The sequence below is a fragment of the Camelus ferus genome, chromosome 2 (assembly GCF_009834535.1).
Source record: "Camelus ferus isolate YT-003-E chromosome 2, BCGSAC_Cfer_1.0, whole genome shotgun sequence".
NCBI lineage: Eukaryota > Metazoa > Chordata > Mammalia > Artiodactyla > Camelidae > Camelus > Camelus ferus.
The window spans coordinates 117,470,868-117,495,155 of NC_045697.1; the positions used below are offsets into that span (position 1 = coordinate 117,470,868).

The following is a 24,288-nucleotide window of genomic DNA, read 5'->3' on the forward strand; positions in this document are numbered from 1 at the left end:
ATGCAAATCACCTTAGCACGTTCTAAAGTACACTTCTCACGGAGAATCATGCAATATTCTATCGCGTTTTCTTTTGTCTCTTCTGTTTTTAATTATGTGCGTATTACATCATATGTCCCGAAGTAGGAGCCAATTCTCACTAGCAGCAAATCTGTATTACAACATTCATTCGTAGCGTTAAAATCAAAGCAGCTGCTGACAGACTGACCACAGTCCCTGCTACCACCGCGGTGCTTGATGAAGGCACGGAGCCCGCCCTCCCCACATGTACCCAGTTGTCACCTGTTGTCAGCGGTCTGACAACCCCACTTTTTCTCCTACCGTAGCTGGAGCACCACTGAAGCCCTTTGGAAAAGAGACCAGGGCAGTGCAGTATGAGAAATTACAACCTACCACATCGACCGGAAGTTGCCATACTAATCCTAATTCTGGAATAAACTGGCTTGGATCTCACACCAACAAACCCAGATACGTTCAGAGAGAATCGTAGACCATGTATGTGGCTTAATACCAAAGTTTATCTGCTATATTTAAACATTTTAAAAGAATGAGCCTTTATACAGAGATAATAGTATAACAAAAGAAAATTTTATCAATATCAGTTGACTAGGCTGGTTCCTATAAACAGAGACCTTAAGCCCACAATTGTTTTAAAAATTAAAATACTTTTTATAGACACACTATAATCATGCTATGCACTTTAAAAAGTTAGAAAGTCGAAGGCTTTTGTTAGCCTTTTCTTGGAGGGTTTGACAGGAAATTCAGAATTTCCACATATGAACATAACCTGACACAAGATTCACATAACTTATTTGAAAGTGCGTTTTCAACTGGAAATTATGCCTGAAAGATGGCAGTCAGACTTATTTAACAAAAAACGAACTACAACACGCTTTTCTTTCAAAAATAATCATCTAAATTTAACTATACATTGCTTCCATTTTGTTCCCAAAGGACAATCAAGTTTTATAAAACATAGTGTCTTTCCTCCTAAGCAGTCGGGAATCAGTAAACAGTGGGAGGGAGAGATGGGGGTGGGGAGGGAGAGGGTAGAGACCAGGTTAAGAGCAGAAACAGAGTTAGAGACAGAGATGGAAGTTACTATCGCAGAGCACCTTTGTAGAGACCCCGGGAGGGGCAAGGGGACACAAAATTGAACAGGTTCAGTAAGAATAAAGTCAGAAGTGACGAAGCGGAATCTCTTACCCTGAAAAATTCTTTAGTGGAGCCGGAGTCTAAGGTTCCATAAGCAATTTCCGTTTGCTTAGAGAGGTCTTCCGCACTCTCGATGGGAGACACCATCCTCTCTACGGTCAGGAAGGCAGCTAAGTTAGCCGTGTAGGAGGAGATTATGATCAGGGTAAAGAACCACCACACACCTCCAACAATGCGCCCAGAGAGGGATCTGACAACAAGCACGAAATGGATTCGTAAAGGGAAATCAATGACCTGATAAGACAACACGTTAGCAGCATTATGCAGACATTGACTTACACAGGAATAGTTAACGTCATACCTCGCAATGTATCTGCTAGTTAATGAGACTTGAAATTAGCAAGTGTCCTGAGCAAGGAACCACTGATTCGCTAGATCTGATGGGCTACCCAACGGCAGAACTTCAGATCCCTGAGATGCTTTCACAGGTAGAACGGCCAAATAGTTTACGGTAGGAAATCTTGGAACAAGCAATTTCAAGAAATGTGCAAATAATCTACCCAAGCTCATGCTACTTTATCCACTCATGACGTAAGCAGATATGAACAAGAGGATCTAAGTTCAACAGCATAACTCAGAACGATATTGACAAAGTCAAATATTAAAAATAAAAGAGTAGGCATCATTGAGAAACAGTTTTAAACACTGATGAAACTCTCCTTTTAATTCAAGGAAGTTCCAAAAGCCTCAGAAGGGTCCAAAATTTCATTAAGTTTTCGTGTGTACAAAAACATAGGTTTTAGATCTAGGACAGGATAGAAATGCGAAAAAGTTGATACTACAAACAAAGGTATGACACAAAATATAATTCTTAATGAATAGAAATCTGATGCTTCAGGGCAGGAGTGCTATGACCCTGTTCCTTTATGGCTCCTGCTTAAGAAAAAATAAATAAATAAAATAAAACTCCAGGAAAACAAATCAGACATTTAAAAGTTTCCCAAGACATAAATTCCTAGTTTGAAAGGGAATGAAAATAACAGTATTTCCGTGACCGTAAATTCTTACATAAAACACTTTTCAAAAGCTTTATAGATTCCCAATAACTTATTTTAAACCCTAGGTAGGTAAATAGAAGCATGTAGATACAGAAAGAGATATGTACTGTACTATTTGAAAAGATTTGGTGGGGTTCTACATATAAAAGCATTTGAGTAATATTAACAAACCAATATAAAAATTTTTTCTTTTTTGTTAATAACTCTGCCGTGTCTACCAATTAAACTTCCTACCCTGAAGAGGCAACACTTCTAAAAATTTAAATCACGACAATGTGGCAATTTACAGCCTAAATTAATCTGGCAATTAATAATCAGAAATGCGACTTTTTGACAAATCATAGTTACTACATCAAATCATTAGGTACTATTTGTAGAAGAAACTACTGAAGAAGTCAAGAAACAGGAGTGAAGCTAAAAGTAAAGCTTTTTTAGATGAAAACATCTGTTCCTAAAATAAAAGAAAAAGGAGAATGTAAACTATGGTAAACAAAAATAATATAATTAAGAGCCTTTACCATGGTCTCTAAGAGATGCAAAGAATTAAATATGATAGAATGGAAAACATTAAACATTTCTCACTTGGATTCTGAAAAGGACATTAAATACTATCTAAATTTGGAACACCCCTAAGGAGGCCCAGCCACTCTCCAGATGTTCACTATTTATTCCACAGTCACGGAAGGAAAAATTGTATGCCAGGTACCCTGTATTCAAGAGGGCAGATCTGGCACCTGACCGCTCGAGTTCCTTAAAACTAAACTGATCGCTTGTTAATTGCTTTTGACACTATATAGTGCATGTTTACTTGCAATGTATTTCAGAATCATTTTAATAAATCATTATGTCCCTGTTGTAAAATAAACACTAAAGTCATCAGTCATTCTCTTTTCCAGTGCTTACAACAAATTTAATGAGACTAAATATGCCAATTTATTTAAGGTGTGGAAGATAAATTAAAATGTTTATTGGACGTGTGCATCATTTAAAACAGAAGATTCTTGAGTGATTTATTATTTACTTGTAAGAGTTCTCCAAGTATCAATTAATGATTCTGAAAGAGTTCCTGAGAAATTTTATGCAGAGAAGCAAATTCAATTTTATTTTTTACGGTGACAGGCAAGAATGGTTTCTCTAATTAAAACAAAACTTCTATCTCTCAGTATCTGCAGTAAAGGAGCAAATAAATGCACATATTCTACCATTTCTTTTTAGTCACTATTAAATAATTTTAAGAATGTCATTTTTTAATCATTTGAATATTTTAAAGATACTGGGGGAAAACAGAAGCAAGCAGGACAATAGGTCAAGTTTACAACGTTCTGTTCTCATCATCTCTGTGGTTCTAGTCTTCACAAAACTGTAGGTAACGAAGTCCAGACTTAATTTCAGGCAATGACCTGCTCAGTTCAATAAGTCATTCTAGGTTAAAATTTAAATGTGTCCTATTCATATTAATAATGTAGTTCCATATCATATTTTACTTGGAAAAAGATGATAAATATCTTTTAAAATACTTAAAGAGCATCTCTAAAGGGATCTGTGTAATTCATGCATTATATCAATAATTTTTTTAGATATTAAGCTGCTTTACTCTTTCATAAACTAGAATTAACATCATTGCATTATAAAGAAATAGTGATAGTTTAGTCCATTTAAAAAAATCCCTAAATTTGCCACTGTTATGTAGTGATTCAACTTTTAAATGCACATATACGATACAGTGAAAGACATTTCAGCTGAAGATTTTTAATAAAGTGAATTTTTGCCCAAAAACCCAATTGATAATGAGGAAAAATATACTTTCAAAAACTGATTTATCTTACCAGGGAATAAAAAAGTAATACACTTGGAATTGATGAGTGAGTCATGATGCAGGAATGAAATTAGAAGCGCAGGAAAAGGTCACAGTTTAGGAAGCAGGCGTGTTGAAAATTAGCATGTCAATATGTCATGGTGGACCCTGGGATAACACAGATGGTTAAATGTGCCTTGTGCTCCAGCCCCTATGGGTAAATATGCCTTCTGCTCCTTACAAGCACTGGACACCAAATCGACCTTCAGAGCCGTGATACATGAGGGTCCATGGGTGGGAACCCAGGTCAGTATGTCCTACTGCATAATGAAGCCTCATGCATTGCCCCTCCTTATTCAAAAGGCAGAGCACAGCGTGTGCAACCCTAGGGTAACTGCCTTACATTTCAGGACTTGGGCAACAGTATACTTCTTACCAAAGATGAATCATTTCATTATTATTTATGAACCAGAATGTTCTCTGAGATTCCAATCTGGTTAGTATTCTCCTCCTTCCTCATTAGAAACTTCTCTTTCTTTCTTTAACTTAAGTCAGATAAGCTAAATATAGAAATGAAGCTATGAGTCTTATATAGTTTGTCAGAAGTCATCGTAATTATATATTATATATAATTATTATTATATATTAAAATCATATTTCTACGTGTATATATGCCATGCAAATGCCGCTGGTGTAGTTCTAATTCAGTGCAGTTCCATAGAGAAGACACAAGGAATTTGATGGAATTAAGATTGTTTGGATCCAGATAATTCTTAAAAATGTGCCCTGCTTTCTGTGAAGTTATTGATAATTTCTGCACACATGATATATTTCCTTTAACTCACTGGGTAGAGTATAGAAAGAAGATTGCTAAAAGATACAAACTTGAGAGCTTCACATAGAGTTTTCTGAAATGAATTAGTTTTTATCCTCAAAGTGCTCAAAAGCTAACAATATAATGAAATTGTACTTTAAAAAATCACTGCCTTTGCTAGTTATTAAAATGTTCCATAGAATCAAAGGAGGGTAATTGAGCCCAAATGAAAATGTGCCAGTAGATCGATAATCATTTAGGCTTTAAATGTGAAAACAGTCGCATCAGAAGAAGTCTGATTTATTCCTCTGAAGAACCAGATGAGGCTATCATTCCTTTTTTTTTTTAGGCTCTCTTTCTTATTCATGTATGTAACATGAACAAAGGTAATATGTCTTCTGTGATATATTCATTATTCATTATACTTAGGCATTCTAGAGCAGGAATTAAAATGTCATAATGAGATGAGATGTGTCTAAATTTATTCCATCCTGTGTGTATTACTCTTCAATGTGGCACAACTTTCCGTAATGAATCAGCCATCGTTATCACCCAACTATGTATTTCGAGACACTTGGAAAATATGTTACCGTATAGCCTTTTTAATCCAACAACTTAACCTTTAAAGAAAAACCAAATTTTATAAATATCATTTCCATGAGCTAGTAGCAGAAAAATAAAAGGGATGGGAAGTGTGCAAATGAGGTTTTGTGGCTTTTGGAGTTAATCAGTCATGTTGCCCATTTTCCCATATACAGGTCTGTGGATCGACACACAGATGACTGTAAAATGAGAATATGCAGCAAAAACACGGTACCCCTCCAAGAAGGCATGGAATGAGAGGAACCTTATGCATTTTATAGCCTCTCCACGGTGTGTATAATTTCACCAGGGAAATATAAGCTCAACATTCGAAGAACGTTGCTCAAATATTTCACAGGCTTACGCCGACGGTAAGAGCCTGTCCTTAAGAGTCTTGCGCTGCTTGGACAGGTAGTCGGCAGCTGCCAACTTCTTGAGGGTGAATTCATAAACACCATGGATAGCCACTCGAGACCTAAAATGCACAAAGTTGAAGCAGGTAAGTAACCAACCTTGGCGAAATATCGCATCCTTGCTGCATAAAGGCACCCAAGGAAAACCAGAGACTATTAAAAATCCCAAATTCATTAGTTGATTCACTACTTTGGGTTTCTCGTCCATCTTCAAACTCCTCAGTGTGCCACTCGTAGGGGCTAAATCTGCTGACCAGGAATAAAACCACACTGACCCCAATGTAGGCAAAAACAATGCACATCCAGATCTCATAGGCTAAAGGATCAAGGAATGAAAACACTCCTGGCTTGGACTTCTGTGGCTTCTTGATCATGATCGATATCCCGAGGCTCATAAAGGGCTTGGAGAAGTCAATCACCTCTTCTCTCACGAGGGTAATGGTTAATGGAGCAATTGCAATGTCAGCTTTCTGCAAGGGAAACAAAGGAGAGGAGTAGCGCCCGGAGTCGTGGTCAGAAAGGAATTGTGGTTACATCTCAGGATGGGAGAGAAGGAAAGGAAGTCGGGGAAACGGAAATAATTATTTCCTTGGCAGAATCTCAGTAAAAGACAAACCAAAAAAGAGCCATTCCCCGCCCCCCGCCAAATATCCCTCCTTTTTATAAATACAGAGCACACCCTTCTGCCTCAATTATAAAAACTGTCTGCATCTGTGCCTTTGCGGTCTTGGAACAATGAATATGGCCCCTAGGCTTCCAGACAGTAAAATGCCTGTTGCCAACTGCACATTTGCTTCTGACTTCATCCTGCATCTTCAAATGTCACAAGGAAACAAGACACTCTTCCTAGAGTAGTGTAGGAAACCAACTACCTCAGTAGCGGGACTTTTCAGGGGAGGCAAGCATTCTGTCAACAAGAGTTCACACTGAATGACTTTATCCTTGAGAAGAGTGGTACTTACCCCATAGACAAGCTCTCCAACCATCCCATTCCAAATTTTCGTGTCTGCATCCCTGGCCCCATACTTGCCATCCCCGACAATCGTCAACTTGTACTTGAACCCACAGTGTTTGGCAATTTCTGCAGCCAAGTCAACACAGTATCCCTCGTAGCGTTCATTGCCTTCAAGCATTTCGTGATTCTTCTTCATCATAACATATGGAGATTCCTATATGGAAAGAAGGTGCTTCAGTTGATTAAAAAAAAAAATGGCTGTGTTAATCAGCCACTCTCATCAACTCCAATTTTCCGGTTTAATTATTACCTGTTAGCCAGAGATCCTGGAGAATATAGATAGTGGATAATATGAGTGGGAAAAAATTAATGCTTCTTAACAAAATTCTCAAATGTCGATCATTATATCTCACTAATATGCCTTGTACCCAGACATACCAAAGTAAACAAGAGACTAACAGCACAAAACTGTTACTCTGTCCCACCATCATGTTTGTAATCCCGAGGGCTTAGAGAGGAGTCACACCGCTCTACATCCACATTCAACTCTGGATCCACCCACTCTCTTTTCTACAAGGCTACCCAGACCCCAGAGAACCTGCAACCACCCAAAACCCTGGGTCACTACCAGCCTGAGGACAAAGTTCACGTGAAAATCAGGTTCATGGTGAGCAACGTGCAGACCGGAAGAGTCATTGCCGTGGTGATGTGCTGATTCCACCCTCCCAGGCTTGAGCCCTCACCTCCTCTACGAAATATAATATCCCAGAATTACGCTATACAGAGCACTAGAGAGCAGCTTCCCCTGTAAACACCATAAAGAGGAAGTGTGGAAAAAATGACCCAACACCAGCCCAACATTCTCTACTGAAAAGTGGTGCTAAGGATACACGGAGGCTCAGTGAGATGGTTCCTCTCAGTGGCACGATTAAGGCCAAAATCCTCAAATGTCTAGCCTGCATCAAGATATTCCAGTGCCAACCAACGTTCTTACCCAAATCCCATGTCAGACTACGTATATTTTCTTCTCAATATTATTATGTTGACGAATTCTCCAGATTTACTACATCACAGCTCGGTAAAACAAAATAAGATTGTTCTGTCGCAACATCACATACTATCAGCGAGCCCCACTTTCCCCGTTTCATTTCACCCACAGCCTGTCACGAGGACCTGCATGACATGGAGAGACCTTCCACCTGTCCCAAGCCTCGATGGTCACGATCCAGTTCAATTCTATCTCAGTCATCCGAAAGCCATTTTTAAAGCATCAGCTATGTGTCAACTACTATGTTGGGACTTGGAGTTAAAAAGAAGGGAGATAAGCCCTGTCTTTAAGGAGTTTAGCTTTCTGTATGAAGCAAGAGAAGGTGACAGCATTGCTAAACCATGTAACAGATGTAAGGGCAGAATGGACCCAGAATTGTGTGGGAATGAGAAGATGAGACACCCGAGGAAATTCCAAGAAGACTTCTCCAGACTTGCCCCAGGTCTTCCCCCGTGTGAGCACCAGGTTACGAATCTATGAAGCTAAAGTCCCACCTTGAAGAGGACAGCAGATATTTTGAATGCTTTAGCTCATGTTTGTGCGTGGTCTTTTGGGCACAGTCATCATGCAGTGAATGACTAAAGCATTCAAAAGCAGCACCATGTCAGTTATTGTCCTGAAACGTAAGCAGTGATTTCAGTTGACAGATATTTTTCATAAGAAAAATTAGTGTGACGCATAGGTGTGTGTCGCTAATTACCAAGATTGTAGTGACGACAACAGTTTTATTCTCAAGCCCAGAGGTGTCATTTCCAGAAGGGAGTTCGGTGAGGGTGACAACCATTTTGTCCACTTCGCTCCAGTATCCGATCTGAAACAGGAACAGAGGGTGGGCTCGTGGCTTCATGACTTTCAATTGGGAAAGCACTGAATTACTGTCAAACCCACATCTGAATCTGAAATGACACCTGCATTACTTGGCTGCTTCTAAATAGAGATGTGTCTTGTTTGTCTCTGTGACTCTAAGAGGAGTAGAAAGGGACCAATCAAACCAACAAACAGCTTGTCTCTTTGTGATCACTTTTCACATTCTCCAAAGGTAGTGCGTTGGGGAGTTGGTCATATAGAATCACAAATAAAATCCAAACAATGGCATTTTAGCCCTAACAGAAGGAAAAAAAATATGGAATTGGACTGTTACATGCACATTAGCACCACGTGCATTAAGTCTTCTGAACCACAACCCTTCAGCAATAGTTCTTTTTCTTTTCATTAAACTCTGTTTCTACCTTTGTCTTTAAAAAAGTATGACACTTCTGTTCATAGTTATTTTAAAATTAATTTCAGGTGTCACTTACCAGAAATACATAGATTTTATTTAGAAAAGAAATATTTTAAAATATATGTTTCTGGAAGTTGCTGAACTCCATCTATGTGAACATACATCTCCAGGACTCTGGAAGAAGAGGCAATGGGTTCTCTAACCCTCCTCCTCACACAGAGAGAACTGCCTTCCCACCACTGATGATTTACCTTCCGGGGCCCATTTGTTTTGAGCTCCATGATGTTAATTGTATAATTTATTCTTTTTCCATTCTGGTCAAACTTGATATTTCCTGAGAGACCTTCAACCTGCACCTAGTAAGGAAATGGGAAAAGAGCACAGTTAGAAATTCACTTCAACAGCTACAAACTGGTTGACCAGATGACTCTCCTGGAGTGCAAGACAAGAAAAAGACACTTAACAGGTTTCTTCTCAATCTTCAAAGGGACTTTTGTATAGTTAGGAAATAATGTTCCCTTTGCTCAAAACGTAAGAGATAAAAACGAGAATGACTAATTCAGCAGGGAAAAATAGTGGCCATTGTTGAGTTTCATTACAATCATGCTGAGTGACTGACCTGCTTGAGGGCCCGTTCTATCTCCACACCTTGTCCCCAGGGCACCGCTGGGTTGGCCAGACAGTCTCCAGCATTTCCTCTTCGGGAGATTTCAATCCTCTGCTTCCGTAGGTTGCGAAAAGCTTCAGTCATCACTTGTACGGCATCATAGGTCAGAGCAGAAGTATACTGAAAAAGTGTCACACACAGTTCATAAAAATGGGAGAAAATTCAGAGACTCACCATGCACTGGCAATCAAGACTGCAGTTGCCCACCATGCAATACCACATCAGAGTTCAAGAATTCAGACACAATTTCTACCTTTAGAAACCTAAGAATCTAAGAGGAGTCATATAGAATATTGGGACTATGGAATGTCCTCTTGATTCTAAACATTTTCAATTATGGTAACATCTCAGCCATTTCAGGTGAGACCTTTCATAGTAATTGTGTTGATGATTTTGTTTATGTTTTCTTTTTTCAAACTAGTTTCTCATTAGAGCAAGATTTTATGACCTTATCTGCTGATACAGGAAATTATCAAATTAACAAATCAGTATTTCTCCATTGTCTAATGAGAGATTCATTTGGTGACATGCAAAGAAGTCTGACTGGTTTTGAGACTCTGTCTCTAATTTTACCCTACTGAAGCTCACATAGATCTGCAGAGATCTTTGGAGTATTTATTTGTTTTTAAACTCCCCTAGATGGTTATGATAAATCAAATGGAAGAACCACCAAACTTCATGATTTCTATGCCCCCTCACACTTCACTAGTCTATGATAATATTAGTTCTAAACTTACAGTATTCAGATCTCTGTGTGATAGCAGGATTGCTTTAGGAGCTGGGATCCAAACAGAAAAAAAAAAAAAAAAACTACAAAAGTTCACTAAGCATCATCAGGGGCTGGATAAGTATTATTATGGCATGTGTATATACTGCCATCTATCAAAGTATGATGTTGCTATCAGCAATAATAAATCACATTTTAACATAAAAACTTTAATGATTGCTGAGGAAATTTCTGTTTTCAGTATTTTTCAATCTTTTGTTAACAAAAGTACAGAGAATCTGGGCAAAAATATAATATCATACTGATTTTGTGACACACTAAGTTTCTTGATCACAAATTCAAAATGGGCACTCAATATTTCCAAATAATCATCCTTTCTTCAGTAACTTGGTTCTTCCACTCTCAAAAATGACTATTCTATACCTTCTTTTTATCTTCTCTAAAACCCACACCTCTGCACACTTTTCTTTCTCTGAATTCCTGCTGCCTCCCTCACCTTACCTGTCACGGAGGAAACAGAAGCCAACAGACAGAACCCACTGATCTTTTGACCAAAATCTACTAAGCCCCACATCTCTCTGTTTCCCTCCTGAGTTGACAATGCGTGAGGTGGCCATACTCCTCCCAGGGGACGGCCACGCCAGCAGTGCACTGCCCCTGTCCCTCTCATCTTCTTGAGGACATTTTTCCTGCAGTTATACCCTTAATATCCCGCATAAGTCTTTTTCTCTATTAGCAATTCAGTGACTCTAATATTTGGTATTGTAAATAAGGAAAGAAAGAAATGGGTAAGTGTGTGAATTTGATAGATAGATGATGATAGGTAGACAGACGGATGGATAGATAGATAGACAGACAGATGGAGGGATGGATAGAAGGACAGACAGGTGGACAAATAGATAGATAGATAAATACATGATAGAAACAGACAGATATAACAACTGTTTCTTAGGTCCATGTCTCCTTCCAATTTCCGCCATCTTTTCCCATTTGTTAAGGGGAATTTCCATTTCACATCAACCCTCTTTGTTCTAAGTGATCTCATTCAGTCCATGGCTTTAAATTACACCTGTGGCCCAAACGTGACTTCCCCAGTGGTATCCCTCCTGCTCAGCCCACTCCTGGTCACTCTCCTTCACCTTGTTGTGCCCTTGTTTATTTCCTTCAGAGTCTCTACCAGTATCTGAACATCTTCTCTGTGTATTTTTTGTTTATTTCATCTTTCTTCGCCACTAGAATAGTTACTCCAGGGAAGTGGAAAACTTCTCTGTCACCACTGAATTCTCAGCGCTCAGGGCAGGGTTGGGCACTCTGGGGAGACTCAATAGGAAAGGAGGAAGGAAGGAAGGGGGGTCAGAGATGTTGATATGGATTATATCTTTATGGCACTTACATGTCTCTCAGTTCGATGAAAAGATACATAAACAGATAATTGCGATATACCACAATAGTGTTATAAATCAGTCCAATGGTGGATAGATGTCTATCTTGTTTATTTTTAATATGAGAGATATTACAATCAGGCAAATGAGAAAATAATTTATGGGGTATGAATTATCCCCTCCCCACATCCAGAAGTTTTTTTTAAGATGCCACGTTTTTAACACTAAAAATGGTACTGTGAAGTTATCACTTAATCTTTGCATGACTCAGTTTAGTTGAATCAGTTTAAGTTTATCATATGAATGAATCAGATTTGATGGGAAAGTTGGGAGGAAGACAGAAGAAAAAGAGAAAATGATTTTGAGCCCACATGACAGTGATTGGGTACTGTTAATGGTAATAAGACATTTGCATTTACTGCTAAATTTTCTCACTAAAATTTCTTCTCATATGCTACTGCCAGTTAAGCAGTGTCATTGCAGGCCTATATATGAGTCTTTCTTGACAAATCTAGATTATCTCTGGATGGTTGCACTTGACTTTCCTGCAAATACCTCTACCAGATGGCTCTAAATAAAACCCACTGCCATTTTTTCCCCAGATCTGCAACTTTTTCCTTCAAATTGTACATGCAAGAAATCAGCAAAAGACACTGTATTATATATGCAATTTAGGCAACTTATATTCCTGGATTGAAAATGTAATTTCTGGGAAGCTATTCCAAGAAAATATTCTCAAATACAGAGACTTTTCCCACAAAGATATTAATTTCAGTGTCATTGGTAATATGCAAAAATTAGAAAGAATCTGAATTGTTGACAGTAAAGGAATGCTTAAAAACTATGCTTTTTGCCTTGTGGAAGTATTACGCAGCCATTAAAAAGTTCTACTAATAAAGGTAATGTGAGAATACCAATAATGCTAGCTATAAGGGAAAAACATTATTACAACTAAATTTTTTTCAACAAAAAAATGAGAGTAACAAAAAATGGTGATATACCTTCAACAGAAAAATGAAAGAAAAGTAAATGAAATGGTAATAATAATAGGGAGGAAAAACACATGATGATATTTCTTTTCTAACAATTCTACAATATCCATGTAGATTTTTTTAAAGGTAATTTAAAAAATCATATAATATCAAAAGCATTGTTTTAAATCATATCTACTTAAGAAAAGGCTCCTTGAAGAAATAGAGATATTACATCAGGATTTATCTGCCTCACTTATGTGTTTGTTTCTAATCTCCTGGGTGGGGTGGGGGAAACACTGATTAAATTGCTTTCCTTTACAGCAATCAGTCTGTTGCCAATTTAATTCTTGTGATGAAGTTTAGGTCAGGGAATCAGAAACAGAAACTAGGGCCGCAGTTTATTTGTGTTCAAGAGTAAAGATCATAGTTAAAAGCCGAAATCTTCATTGAGTCTGACTGCTCACATTACTATGAGAAATCTATAAAGCCATCCGCTGAATGTTTTAGAGCCCTATAAATGCTGGTGAACTCCATTAAAAAATAAGACTAGGTTGAATGAACTAAAAGCATTTAAGTCCAATGCAGCGTGTTTTCATTATGATTCAAAGCGTAAGCCCGCCAAGAAGAAAAATCCTTCCAACCTTTCTCGAATGTTCAAATCTAATCAAGTCTCAAGCCTATTATCACTTTAAATTAAAAGTCACCATCATGGAGACACAATTCTGGGCTAAGAGGAAATCAAAAGCCTCTGTAACGGAGTTCCTTCTTGTTTATGTTCTGCATCTGTGGCTCATTTATTTTTCTAAACAAATATGTTCACATTTTTGATTGGACAGTGAAATATTTCAGTTTTATTCTACCATTCACTAACTAGATGTAAATTAACTTGCAGGGAACATGACGGCAATGTAACGATCTCCTTCTCTGAAAACAAATGTATCATCTCTGCCGTGATGTTTATGTTCTGTGAAATCCCCCATCTGAGCTGGAAATTTACATTTCAGTGGGGGTGCCATGATGCTCTGTGTCCTCTGTCACAGTAGCCTCACACCACACTTGAAGAAGAAACCTGGGAAAATGTTTTTATGGCCTATTTTCCAAATGCGCTTTTTTATCTCATTTGAAATGTATCCTTATTGAGACTTATTTTTCAGGAGGAAAATGAAATATGCATTTTAAACATGTTTGTCATGCCCAGCAGTTAGCAGACATTATTCAGTAACACATTTCTGTAATCACTGATACCAAAAAACTTTACTGACAGTTAAAAACCAAAACCAAAACCAAAACCAAAACCAAAACCAAAACCAAAAACAAAAAAAAAGGAGATAGGAAGGAGTTCTATATACATTTAAAATCTAATGAATATACAAAGAGAATAAATCGGCTAAAATATAAAATTTTATGGGCCATCCTAATGTTTTCACCAACTGAAACATGTTATCTGCACGGTGCTGAGACAGGAAAAAAAAAAAAATACCATTCCAAAAAGTCCTAGATTTAGTACTATGAAAATGTTATAAAATTTCCTATGAATGGCCACTTTCCAAATTTTCCTTGACACTTGAAATGGAATTGAGTATAGTGTCAAAAGCACGGAACACAGCATCTCCTGATCTTTTTCAGGGCTGCATGGAGCCCTGATTTCACCATTTCTGCTCTGTTGCCTGGAGCAAGTTTACTAAAACATCAGCATCCAAGGTTTCTTATCAATGAAAGAACAATGTGTCTCCTATGTGGCAGGAGTGTTGGAAAGGAAGGTGAGGGAAAGAGAAAGAGTTCAAGTTGACCTAGTTCTCCATGTGCCAAGCCTGAGCTGCAGAGTTTCTTATTAAGTCCTTTTTCAAAAAACTCTATGCAACAAATATTTTTACCCCAATTTTACAGGTGAGAGTTGCCAGTCATCAAGTGATATTTTGCTCAGGGTCACAAAAATATGTGACCAACGTGGAATTTGAATCCAGATCTCTCTGTTTCTAGGGTAATGAGGGTGACCAGCCATCCTGGTTTGCCTGGGGCTGTCCCAGTTTTGGAACAGAAAGTCTGGAGTCCCAGTCACACTGGGACTGTTGGTCCTCTTTTTTGGCAAATTCTACATCAAATGAATAGTTATAGGCAAGGAGATGCTGGATGACTTGTAAAATATGCTAAAGATGCAAGCTAACGACCAGCATGTTTGCCTTATTTTTTCCTTTTTTTACTAACTTGGTCTAACACTAGCTGATCTTGACAATGTTTTGAAAACCACCACCCTGATCTACAAGACTCTCTGATCTAGTAAGTTTAGAAAATGATTCTCACATGGGCATCTTAAAGGCTCTGAGAAATCCTGCAGTAACAAGTTTGGTTCTGTTTGATCAGCATGGCCCAAACTAATTACCATTTAATTTTTTTCCTTAATATTAATAGCTTTCCGTAAAAATAGCATTTGTGTAACATCCTTTGGGGTGTTAAAAGTTTTATGGTCTGGTAAATTTTACACACTCATTTTTAAAATAGCATCAATTATTTAGTTAAATCAAATTATTAAAACTGAATGATATTTCCCTAGAGAACCTTGCACAATAAAATTCTCAGTTTCTTCATTACAAAATGATCAACATAATCAAAACTGGTAAGCTCGAGGAAAAAGAATTAAGCCTGTAAGAAAAATGTTAAAAAGCCTTGTTTGAAGTTTCTTGGCAATGACCTAGAATCAACTAAAGCCACAGAAAGGAAAAATAGTATTATGAAACACATTATAAACTTAAAATTATTCATTTGTCTTAATTTCAAATTCAACTGAAGTCTACCCCCTGGGACGGATCTGTCTGTGATGAGTTCATCTTTAATTTCCTATAAAGTCTTTTGAACACATGCCCTTTGTAGCTTCACCGTATAAAATCACAAAGTCTTCATTAAAACTCAGCATCAGTGGAGCAACAGGAACTCTCACTCATTGTCAGTGGAGATGCAAAATGGTACAGCCACTTTGGGAGACAGTGAAGTTCTTTCTTAGAAAACTAAACCTACTCTTTCCATATGATCGATCAATGTCACTCTTTGATATTTACCCAAAGAGCTGAAACCGTATGTCTACTCAAAAACCACCACACAGAGGTTCACAGCAGTTTTATTCATAACTGCCAACACTTGGAAGCAACCAAGATGTTCTTTAATGAGTGAACCAATAAATAGTTTGGGGTATATAGACAATGGAATATTATCAGTGCTAAAAAGGAATGAGCTGCCAAGTCACAGAAAGACATGGAGGAACTTTAAATGCATATTACTAAGTGGGAAAAGCCAATCAGACAAGGCTACCTACTGTATGATTCCAACTATATGACATTCTGGAAGAGGCAAAACTATGGAGACAGTAAAAAGATCAGTCAGTGGTGGCCAGGTGCTGAGGGAGGGAGGAGGGGGCAGGATGAACAGTTGGAGCACAGAGCAGTGAAGACACTCTGTATGAAATTATAATGATGAAAGCATGTTAATAGATTTGTCCAAAACCACAGAACGTACGACACCAGAAGCGAAGGGTAATGTGAACCACGGACTTTGGGTGATCACAATAGGTCAATGTAGGTTCATCAGTTTAACAAATGTACCGCGCTGGTGAGGACAGTGAGACCGGAGGAGGCGACACGTGTGGGAGCAGAGGTATCGGAACTCTTTGCACTGTCTGCTCGATTTTGCTGTGAACCCAAGCCTGGTCCCAAAAATAAAGTCTTAATCAGAAAACTAAGAAAAACACAACATCTGTAGTAAGCACCCAAGCTAGCTATATCACATTTCCAAGGGTGACAAGACAGCTCTATCGGCAAGAAACTAAACTTAGCATCTTTATTACTGTTCTCTATGAATAATCATTTTAATTCACTGGGAAGAAAGACTCTTCATGTAAAAACAGTATATTGGAAACAACACATCTTGCCTAAATCATCTAGGTTGGCTACTGACCCTGACTGAAAATCATGCTTAAAGACTGAGATTTTTACATTCTGAAAATTCACATTCACTTAAGGATTCAGATTTTTAGCTAAAACGAGTCAGATTCACAAACATAGAAAAAAGATACTGAAATCAACACATTGTCTGGTGTTGGTTCCCCCATAGGTGCGAAAAGACTTTTCTTAGAGGTAGATTTTTTTGCTGTTGGTTGCATAAATTCCTCCCTCTGACAACATCCACTTCTTAGGCCTCTTCTAACAGCTGGAAAGTTCCTTATTTTTGGTAGTTTATGGAGAAAAAAAAATTTCCCAGGAAATTTTAAATTTAAGATGTAGTTTCAGCAGAGATGGCCACCTGCAAGTCACTACAATCTTTGGGAGATAGAGTCCATCTGAGAGTCATCTGAGAACTGTTAGCGTATGTTTTATGAAGCACCTAAATTTACACTTCACATAATCATGGTAGGAGAGATTTTGGAGCAATCTCTGCGATCACCTACATTTACTGCCTTACAGAAGAAGAGATGTGACAATGAGAGGAACCCAGAGGTCCTGCATTACAATTAAAACAGTGGCAAGACATTTTTTATTTTTAATGATGTAATAAACATTTCAATATATTTCAGTATTTTTCAATTATTTTCATAAAGTAGTAATTTTACCAATATCAAAACTTTAACTTATGGGTTTATTTCAGCCATATACACACTTTTTAAACCACAAAGCATCACAGACTGATCATGTCAACCCTCTCAGCTGCCATGTGTCAAAATGCTTTAATGTTGTTCGTAGGGATGACAATGTGTCAGCAGTGGGTTCGGTCAGTTTTTTAACATTTGAGAAGCTGAATTAGTTCTATGAAGCCACCAGGGTACATTTTAATGCAGGACGCTAATTACTGAACTCAAAGAGATGATACTATTTTCAGGCAGGACTAATAACTCTCTGAGGACAGCAATTAAGGTCTGAATTCCTGCTTTAAGTCTTTCCCTGAGTAATGGAGACTCTCGCAGGAAAGCCCTACAGTGTCAGTCCTGTGTGACTGCTGAATTCCTTAACACAGGCAGACCCTGACTGACACAAGGCGAATCAGTTTCGAACTGTCAACGTGATTGGGTAGAATGGATGCTTCCATCTTGCAAGTTGCTGAAGACCCCCAAAACACTGAAAATCTGCCTAAAAATAGAAATATTGTGTAAATCGTTTCTGAGATAGTGGCAAAACATCTTTATCATCTGCCTCTTTGTGAACATATTTTTTAAGGAGCGTAAAATGCTCATTTTAATGGTCCCATTTAAACGCAGGTGCCATGATGGTTTGGGTCTGATGACTAAAGTCATTTCACAACTCATCCAGTAAAACAACACTACTTTTCTGGCACGGCTGAGGAAAATGACATAACCGATGCCATGGCAGGCATCTAAACCCCATTTGATAGCAACTATAATTACTTATGATTTTCCTTCTCAGTGACTTGGTATAATCAAAGCGTTCACTTAGATTTTTCACTTCATCCCTCCTCATTTCGACACATCTCCATCACATGCCTACTCTGTGCAGATCACAGCATGAGGTGTGGGGCCAATGAGATCAGAGGACACAGACTGCCTTTCTGAGTCCGTTTTCAACCCACAAACACCTCTCAACTGAATTTAGATTCATTTATCATATATGCAGGGTTATGACTGTTGTAATTATTATTTCTTCTATAAAGACAGAAATGGAAAGACTGGCAATTGGACAAATCCATTTATTTCCCTCCACCTTCAAGTCACAACCACTGTTCAGACAACTGCCAGCTGGTGCCTGGATTGTCTGTGACATCTTCCTAAAAGCCCCCTTGCCACCACGGTCTGCTGTCACCCATAATCATCCTGTATCAAGACCATGATGGCCACTCCCCTCTCGTGGGCCCTTGCTGCTCTCAGAAGAAGACAAAACATTCCTTAGGAGCTCAACAAGGCATTTGAGGCCCACAAAACACCTCTGCTCAACCTCCAGCCTTACAGAAATGTTTAAATTTTCCTTGCACTGGGGAACTTTAATTTCTTATCTCCTCTATGGATAGCCATTGTGCCCTTTTCTCCTACTTTCTACCTCTCCTTCAGGTTTTAAATTCTATATCACTTCCTTGAAGAAGCCTTTTCTTACTTCCAGAACTGGGATTAGGAGCTTCTTAAGGGCACTACCACTGAACCTGTGCTTTCCTCTCATTGTTCTTGCAGAAGGCCTTTATTAAATAGCTGCTGTGTGCTGGGAGTTGTTCTAGGAGCCTGGGCTCTGTCAGTGAACAAAACAAACACCAACAAAACCCCCCACCCATTGGAACTTACTTGCAAGCTGAAGAGACAGACAATGAATAAGGCAATGAGTATATGTAATCCCAAACTCTTAATTGAAACCATAGTTGATTTTCTATGTCTGTGAGTCTATTTTTGATTTATAAATAAGTTCATTGTATCATTTTTTTAGATTCCACATATAAGTGATATCACATGATATTTGTCTTTGTCTAACTTATTTCACTTAGTGTGATAAACTCTGTGTCCATCCGTGTTGTTGCAAATGGCATGATTTCAATCTTTTTTTATGGTTGAGTAGCATTCCATCGTATGTGTATATGTTTGTGTGTGTGTGTGTATATATGTGTGTGTGTGTGTGTGTGTGTGTATACACCACCTCTTCTTTATCCAGTCATCTGTTGATGGACATTTAGGTTGTTTCCATGTCTTGGCTATTGTAAATAGTACTGCTATGAACATTGGGGTGCATATATCTTTTCAACTTTTCAAATTATAGTTTCCTCCAGATAAATTCCCAGGAGTGGGATTGCTGGATCATATGGTAAGTCTATTTTTAGATTTTTAAGGAGTCTCCATACTGTTCTCCATAAAGGCTGCACCAAACTGCATCCCCACCAACAGTGTAGGAGAGTTCCCTTTTCTCCACAGCCTCTCTAGCATTTATTATTTGTGGACTTTTGAATGATGGCCATTCTGACTGGTGTGAGGTGATACCTCATTGTAGTTTTGATTTGCATTTATCTAATAATTAGTGATACTAAGCATCTTTTCATGTGCCTGTTGGCCATCTGGATGTATTCTTTGGAGAACATCCAGTTAGGTCTTCTGCCCATTTTTCGATTGGGTTGTTTGTTTTTTAACAAGGACCTACTATATACCACAAGGAATTATATTTAATATCTTACAATAACCTATAATGGAAAAGAATCTGAAGAGAATATAGATATAGCTATTGATGGATATGCATAACTGAATCACTTTGCTGTACACCTGGAACTAACACAGCATTGTGAATCAACTACACTTCAATAATAAATAAATAAATAAATAAGGTAATAAATAAATTAATTATAAATACAACACACTAGGAGGTATAACAGAAAAATAAACAAACAAACAAAAAAAAACTGGAGCAGGGAAAGGGTGATGAGACACACCTCGATGGGTGGAGACTGCAATTTTAAATAGAGAGCCTGCTCTTGACCTCCTTGAGAAGATAGCCTTTGTTCAAAGACCTAAAGAAAGCAGGCAGCTTAACCACGTCGATGTTAAGGGGAGACAAATCCAGAAGAGGAAACAGCCAGTGCAAAGGCCCTGGGGTGGGAAGGTGTCTCTTGTGCCTAAGAAAGGCAAGAAAGGCCATGGTAGCTGCAGCAGAGGGTGCAGGGGGAGAACGCCCAGAGAGGATGGCACAGGTGATGGGTGACAGAGGATCTAGGGCCTCATAGGCCACTGGGATGAGTCTGGCTTTTCTCCAAGTGGCACCTGGGCCACTGGAGGGCTTGGAGAGAAACAGGGACATAATCTAACTTAAGTTTTAAAAGGATCACAAACATGGAAGATAGAGGGGCAAGTGTGGAGGCAGGAAAACCAGTCTAGACCACTGCAGGAATTCCAGCAGCAAGATGGTGGTGGATGGATTTAGGGAAGTTGTGGAAAAGGAAGTGAGATGTCCTGGCAGACGGGATGTGGGCTACTGGGAAAGAGAGGAGTCAAGGACGTTGCCAAGGTTTTAGTCAAATGACCAGCAGAAGATACGGTTGCCATCCACTGAGATGAAAAGATCGTTGCAGGAATCATTTTTCAGGGGCTGAAGAGGGAGCAATGGTGGGAACCTAGAAATTTAGAGTGCATCAACACCAAGGTGTCAAAGGACAGTTTCCATCAAAGTGACAAGCTGATTTCTAGCCTGAAGACTGTAAACTCCTTGAAGACCGGAACTCGGCCTTTTCCCTGACACTTCGAACAGTGCCCGCTTGCAGAGTAAAAATTCAGGTAATGTGTGTTGAATTGATAAATGAATTAATAAATGAATGTTGCCCCAAATTATCAAATTAATGCTGATTTAAAGCCTCACCATGGAGAGAATTGGATGCAATGAGTTGTATTTTCACAGGTTTCCAGGCCGATAGCTTAAGTTTCTATTATAGTATAAAAAACATGATTTAAATTATCTAGAAGATATTAACCAATATATATAAAATAAACAAGCTTATACTGTATAGCAAAGGGAACTATATTCAAAATCTTGCAGTAACTTATGGTGAAAAAGAATATGAAGACAAAAATATGTGTGTTCCTGTATGACTGAAGCATTGTGCTGGACACCAGAAATTGACACAACATTGTCAACTGACTGTACTTCAATAAAATATACACAAATAAATAAATTATCCGGCAATGCATTTGCAGCAACATGGATGGAGCTAGAGATGATCATACTAAGTGAAGTAAGTCAGACAGAGAAAGACAAATACCTTATGATAATCACTTCTACGTGGAGTCTAGAAAATGATACAAATGAACTTATTTACAAGACAGAAACAGACCCACAGACACAGAAAACAAACTTAGGGTTACCAAAGAGGAAGGGGGAGGGGTAAATTAGGAGTTTGGGATTCACATATACAAACCACTATATATAGAATAGATAGATAACAAGGTCCTACTGTAGAGCACAGGGAACTATATTCAGTATCTTGTAACAACCTATAATGAAAAAGAATATGAAAAAGAGTGTGTATGTGTGGGTGTATAACCGAATTGCTATGCTGTACACCAGAAACTAACACAACATTGTAAGTCAATTCCACTTCAATAAAATAAATAAATAACCCCCACCCCCCAAAAAAAATCTGGCAATGATAGAGCCAATGACCCAAAAGACAATTGAAAAATAAATTAGAGATATTTTCGCTTCCTTTCCTTAAACAGACCATATTCGCTACTTGTTTACGTTAGGAAACGCTTTTTGGCCCCCTGTCTAGTTTGTTCATCCTTTCTTCTGCCCACAGAACAGTCATGAAAGAAGCAATCATGGGAGTCCTGTCTCGGGATTATTCTTTGACATCTGATGACAGCTGAAAAGCCTTGTCCCTTGGCAACGCCCGCCCCGCTGCCCCGCGCCCCCCACCCCCCGCACCTGCCGCGCCCTCACAGCACTCCGCGTCTCTGTGCACGCGGCGCCCGCCCACGCACCCTCCCGCACTCTTCCCTGGGCTCAGCCACGTGCAAAGCCCTGCTCAGGCGTCCCCCCTCCTGAAAGCCTTCCTTTCCATCCCTTCCCCTATACTGTCCTAATCACTGTGGGAGCTGCCCTATTTTGCAAGCATCACTCTCTGGTGTATTTGCTCAATGACACATTTCCCTTCTCCACTAGACTGTGGATTATCAAAGGCAGGAGTGATTTTGTCAAAACCCTTCAGTTCCTGGCCCTGTAGTGCACGGACAGTACGTGTCTGTGTTGGGATGAACTCCTGTGCAAAGCCATCCCCTCCCCTCGGGGCTGTCCGTACTTTTTTTATGGAGCTTCAAAGGCCATAGAAAATAGGTCTCCTAGGGGCACCTGCGTTTCCAAAGCTGGGCTAAGATTTTGTAAATGTTGTTTAATTTTTGACTGTACGGTCAGTGAATCGGAGCCTATGTGTTTAAACGTACAAGCCTGCGCTGTCTGCAGCGCCCTACAAGGAAGGGCCATTGTGATCTCTGAAATTTGGAAGAAGCAGCCGAAAAGGGTGCAACAATGTAAGGAAATGGTGTGTTGGGAAGGGAGCAAAGAGAGGTCCCCAACGGATGAAATCTGGTGCTGGGTCTTGGTGAAAACGCTCGCTGAATGCCCTGCCAAAGGACCTCTCTCCTCCCCCAAGCCCGCCTGCCGTTCTGATGCAGGGCACGTGAGCTTGAATAATGACGCGACTTCCACGAGGAAACAAGTCATCTCCATGGCTTTCCTCTTCCTCCCAGAGGCAGCAGTGCGGGGCGTGGGGTGCACCACAGTGACTCGGAGTATTCCAGAGGAACGCGTTCATCCCACCGAGGATGAGCGCAACGCGCACTCATCAGAGAGCTCACACGGGACCGCATCTGAATGCGAGGAGCCTGCAGCCCCCCGGGGTGGGGTCCGCAGTCAGACCCCTGACACCAGCAGAAGGGAGGGGTCCCCTCGCCTTCTCAGCAGCCCTGTTACGTGAGGATACACCCACGAGCCCACAATCCTGGGAGAAACCCATACATGCTGAATCTCAGTCAAGGTCACCAAGCAAAGAGTCACCCAGTTTTGAGAAAAAATTAACTCTGGGTTATTCTTTAACATCCTATGGGATGCTTTCCTAAATTTGACATAGAATTAATAGGACCCATTTACACACCCAAAAGTGGGAAATGGCATAGTTTCTAATCTTTATCTTGGACCAGTGTCATGGTCAGGCACAAAGTTAAAGTCAAACATCTATATCTGTTTTTCCCCTACGTGCAGAAAACAGCAATAACAAAACTTCTCCGCGATGTACAACATAACCGTGAAAGCCACTGAAATAACACTGTCCTGACTGGTTCTTGCACAGTGTGCTTTATGACATGCAGATAAGCACAAAGATCACTGCACAGCTGAAAGTGTTCTGCAGCTTTTGCTCTTAATTTTCATAAACCTGTTTCATAAAGCATGTGAATGGGATATCATCCCCCTCACGCCTCCATGCACTCTTCGTATCTCTGCTCTCAATCAGGTGACCAACAGAAGGAAAAAAATCCTTCCTTGGCATGGAATAAATGTATGCATGTATGTGCACACACAATAAAATACACTGAATAAACAAGTGAAGGCCTCAACGTATCCAAACCCACAGAGAACAGATGAGTCTGGGTAACGCTTAATGTCAGAGCAGTGCACACGACATTTAGCAAAGACTCCTTGTTTGATTGCATAAACCATTATATTTATGTTTTTAATTACCAAAACAAATTGAGATTTTTTTTTTACCTTCTTCCTAAGGTGTCCCAGAGAACAGGCAACTCACCAGCAATTAGAAAGAGATGGAGATAGAGACACAGGTATAGGCAGAGATGGAGATGGAGACAGAGATGGAGGTGGAGATGGAGACAGAGGTGAAGTAGAGGTGCAGGTGGAGGTGGAGGTGATGGAAGTGGAGTTGGAAGTGGAGATGGGAGTGGAGATGCAGGTGGAAGTGGAGTGGAGATGTGGATGAAGGTGGAGGTGGAGGTTGAAGTGGAGGTGCGGGTGGAGGTTCTGATAGACATAT

At 39.3% G+C, this 24,288-nt stretch overlaps 1 protein-coding gene across 1 annotated transcript in view; it reads right to left on the reverse strand.

Annotated features, from left to right (window-relative positions):
• Positions 1-24,288, reverse strand: part of GRIA2 (glutamate ionotropic receptor AMPA type subunit 2) — a 142,863-nt gene that overhangs the window by 22,739 nt on the left and 95,836 nt on the right. Inside the window, 6 exon segments of the mRNA XM_014551237.2 lie at positions 1,207-1,405; positions 5,917-6,287; positions 6,780-6,986; positions 8,521-8,631; positions 9,294-9,398; positions 9,662-9,829. Coding sequence (XP_014406723.2) covers positions 1,207-1,405; positions 5,917-6,287; positions 6,780-6,986; positions 8,521-8,631; positions 9,294-9,398; positions 9,662-9,829 — 1,161 coding nt within the window.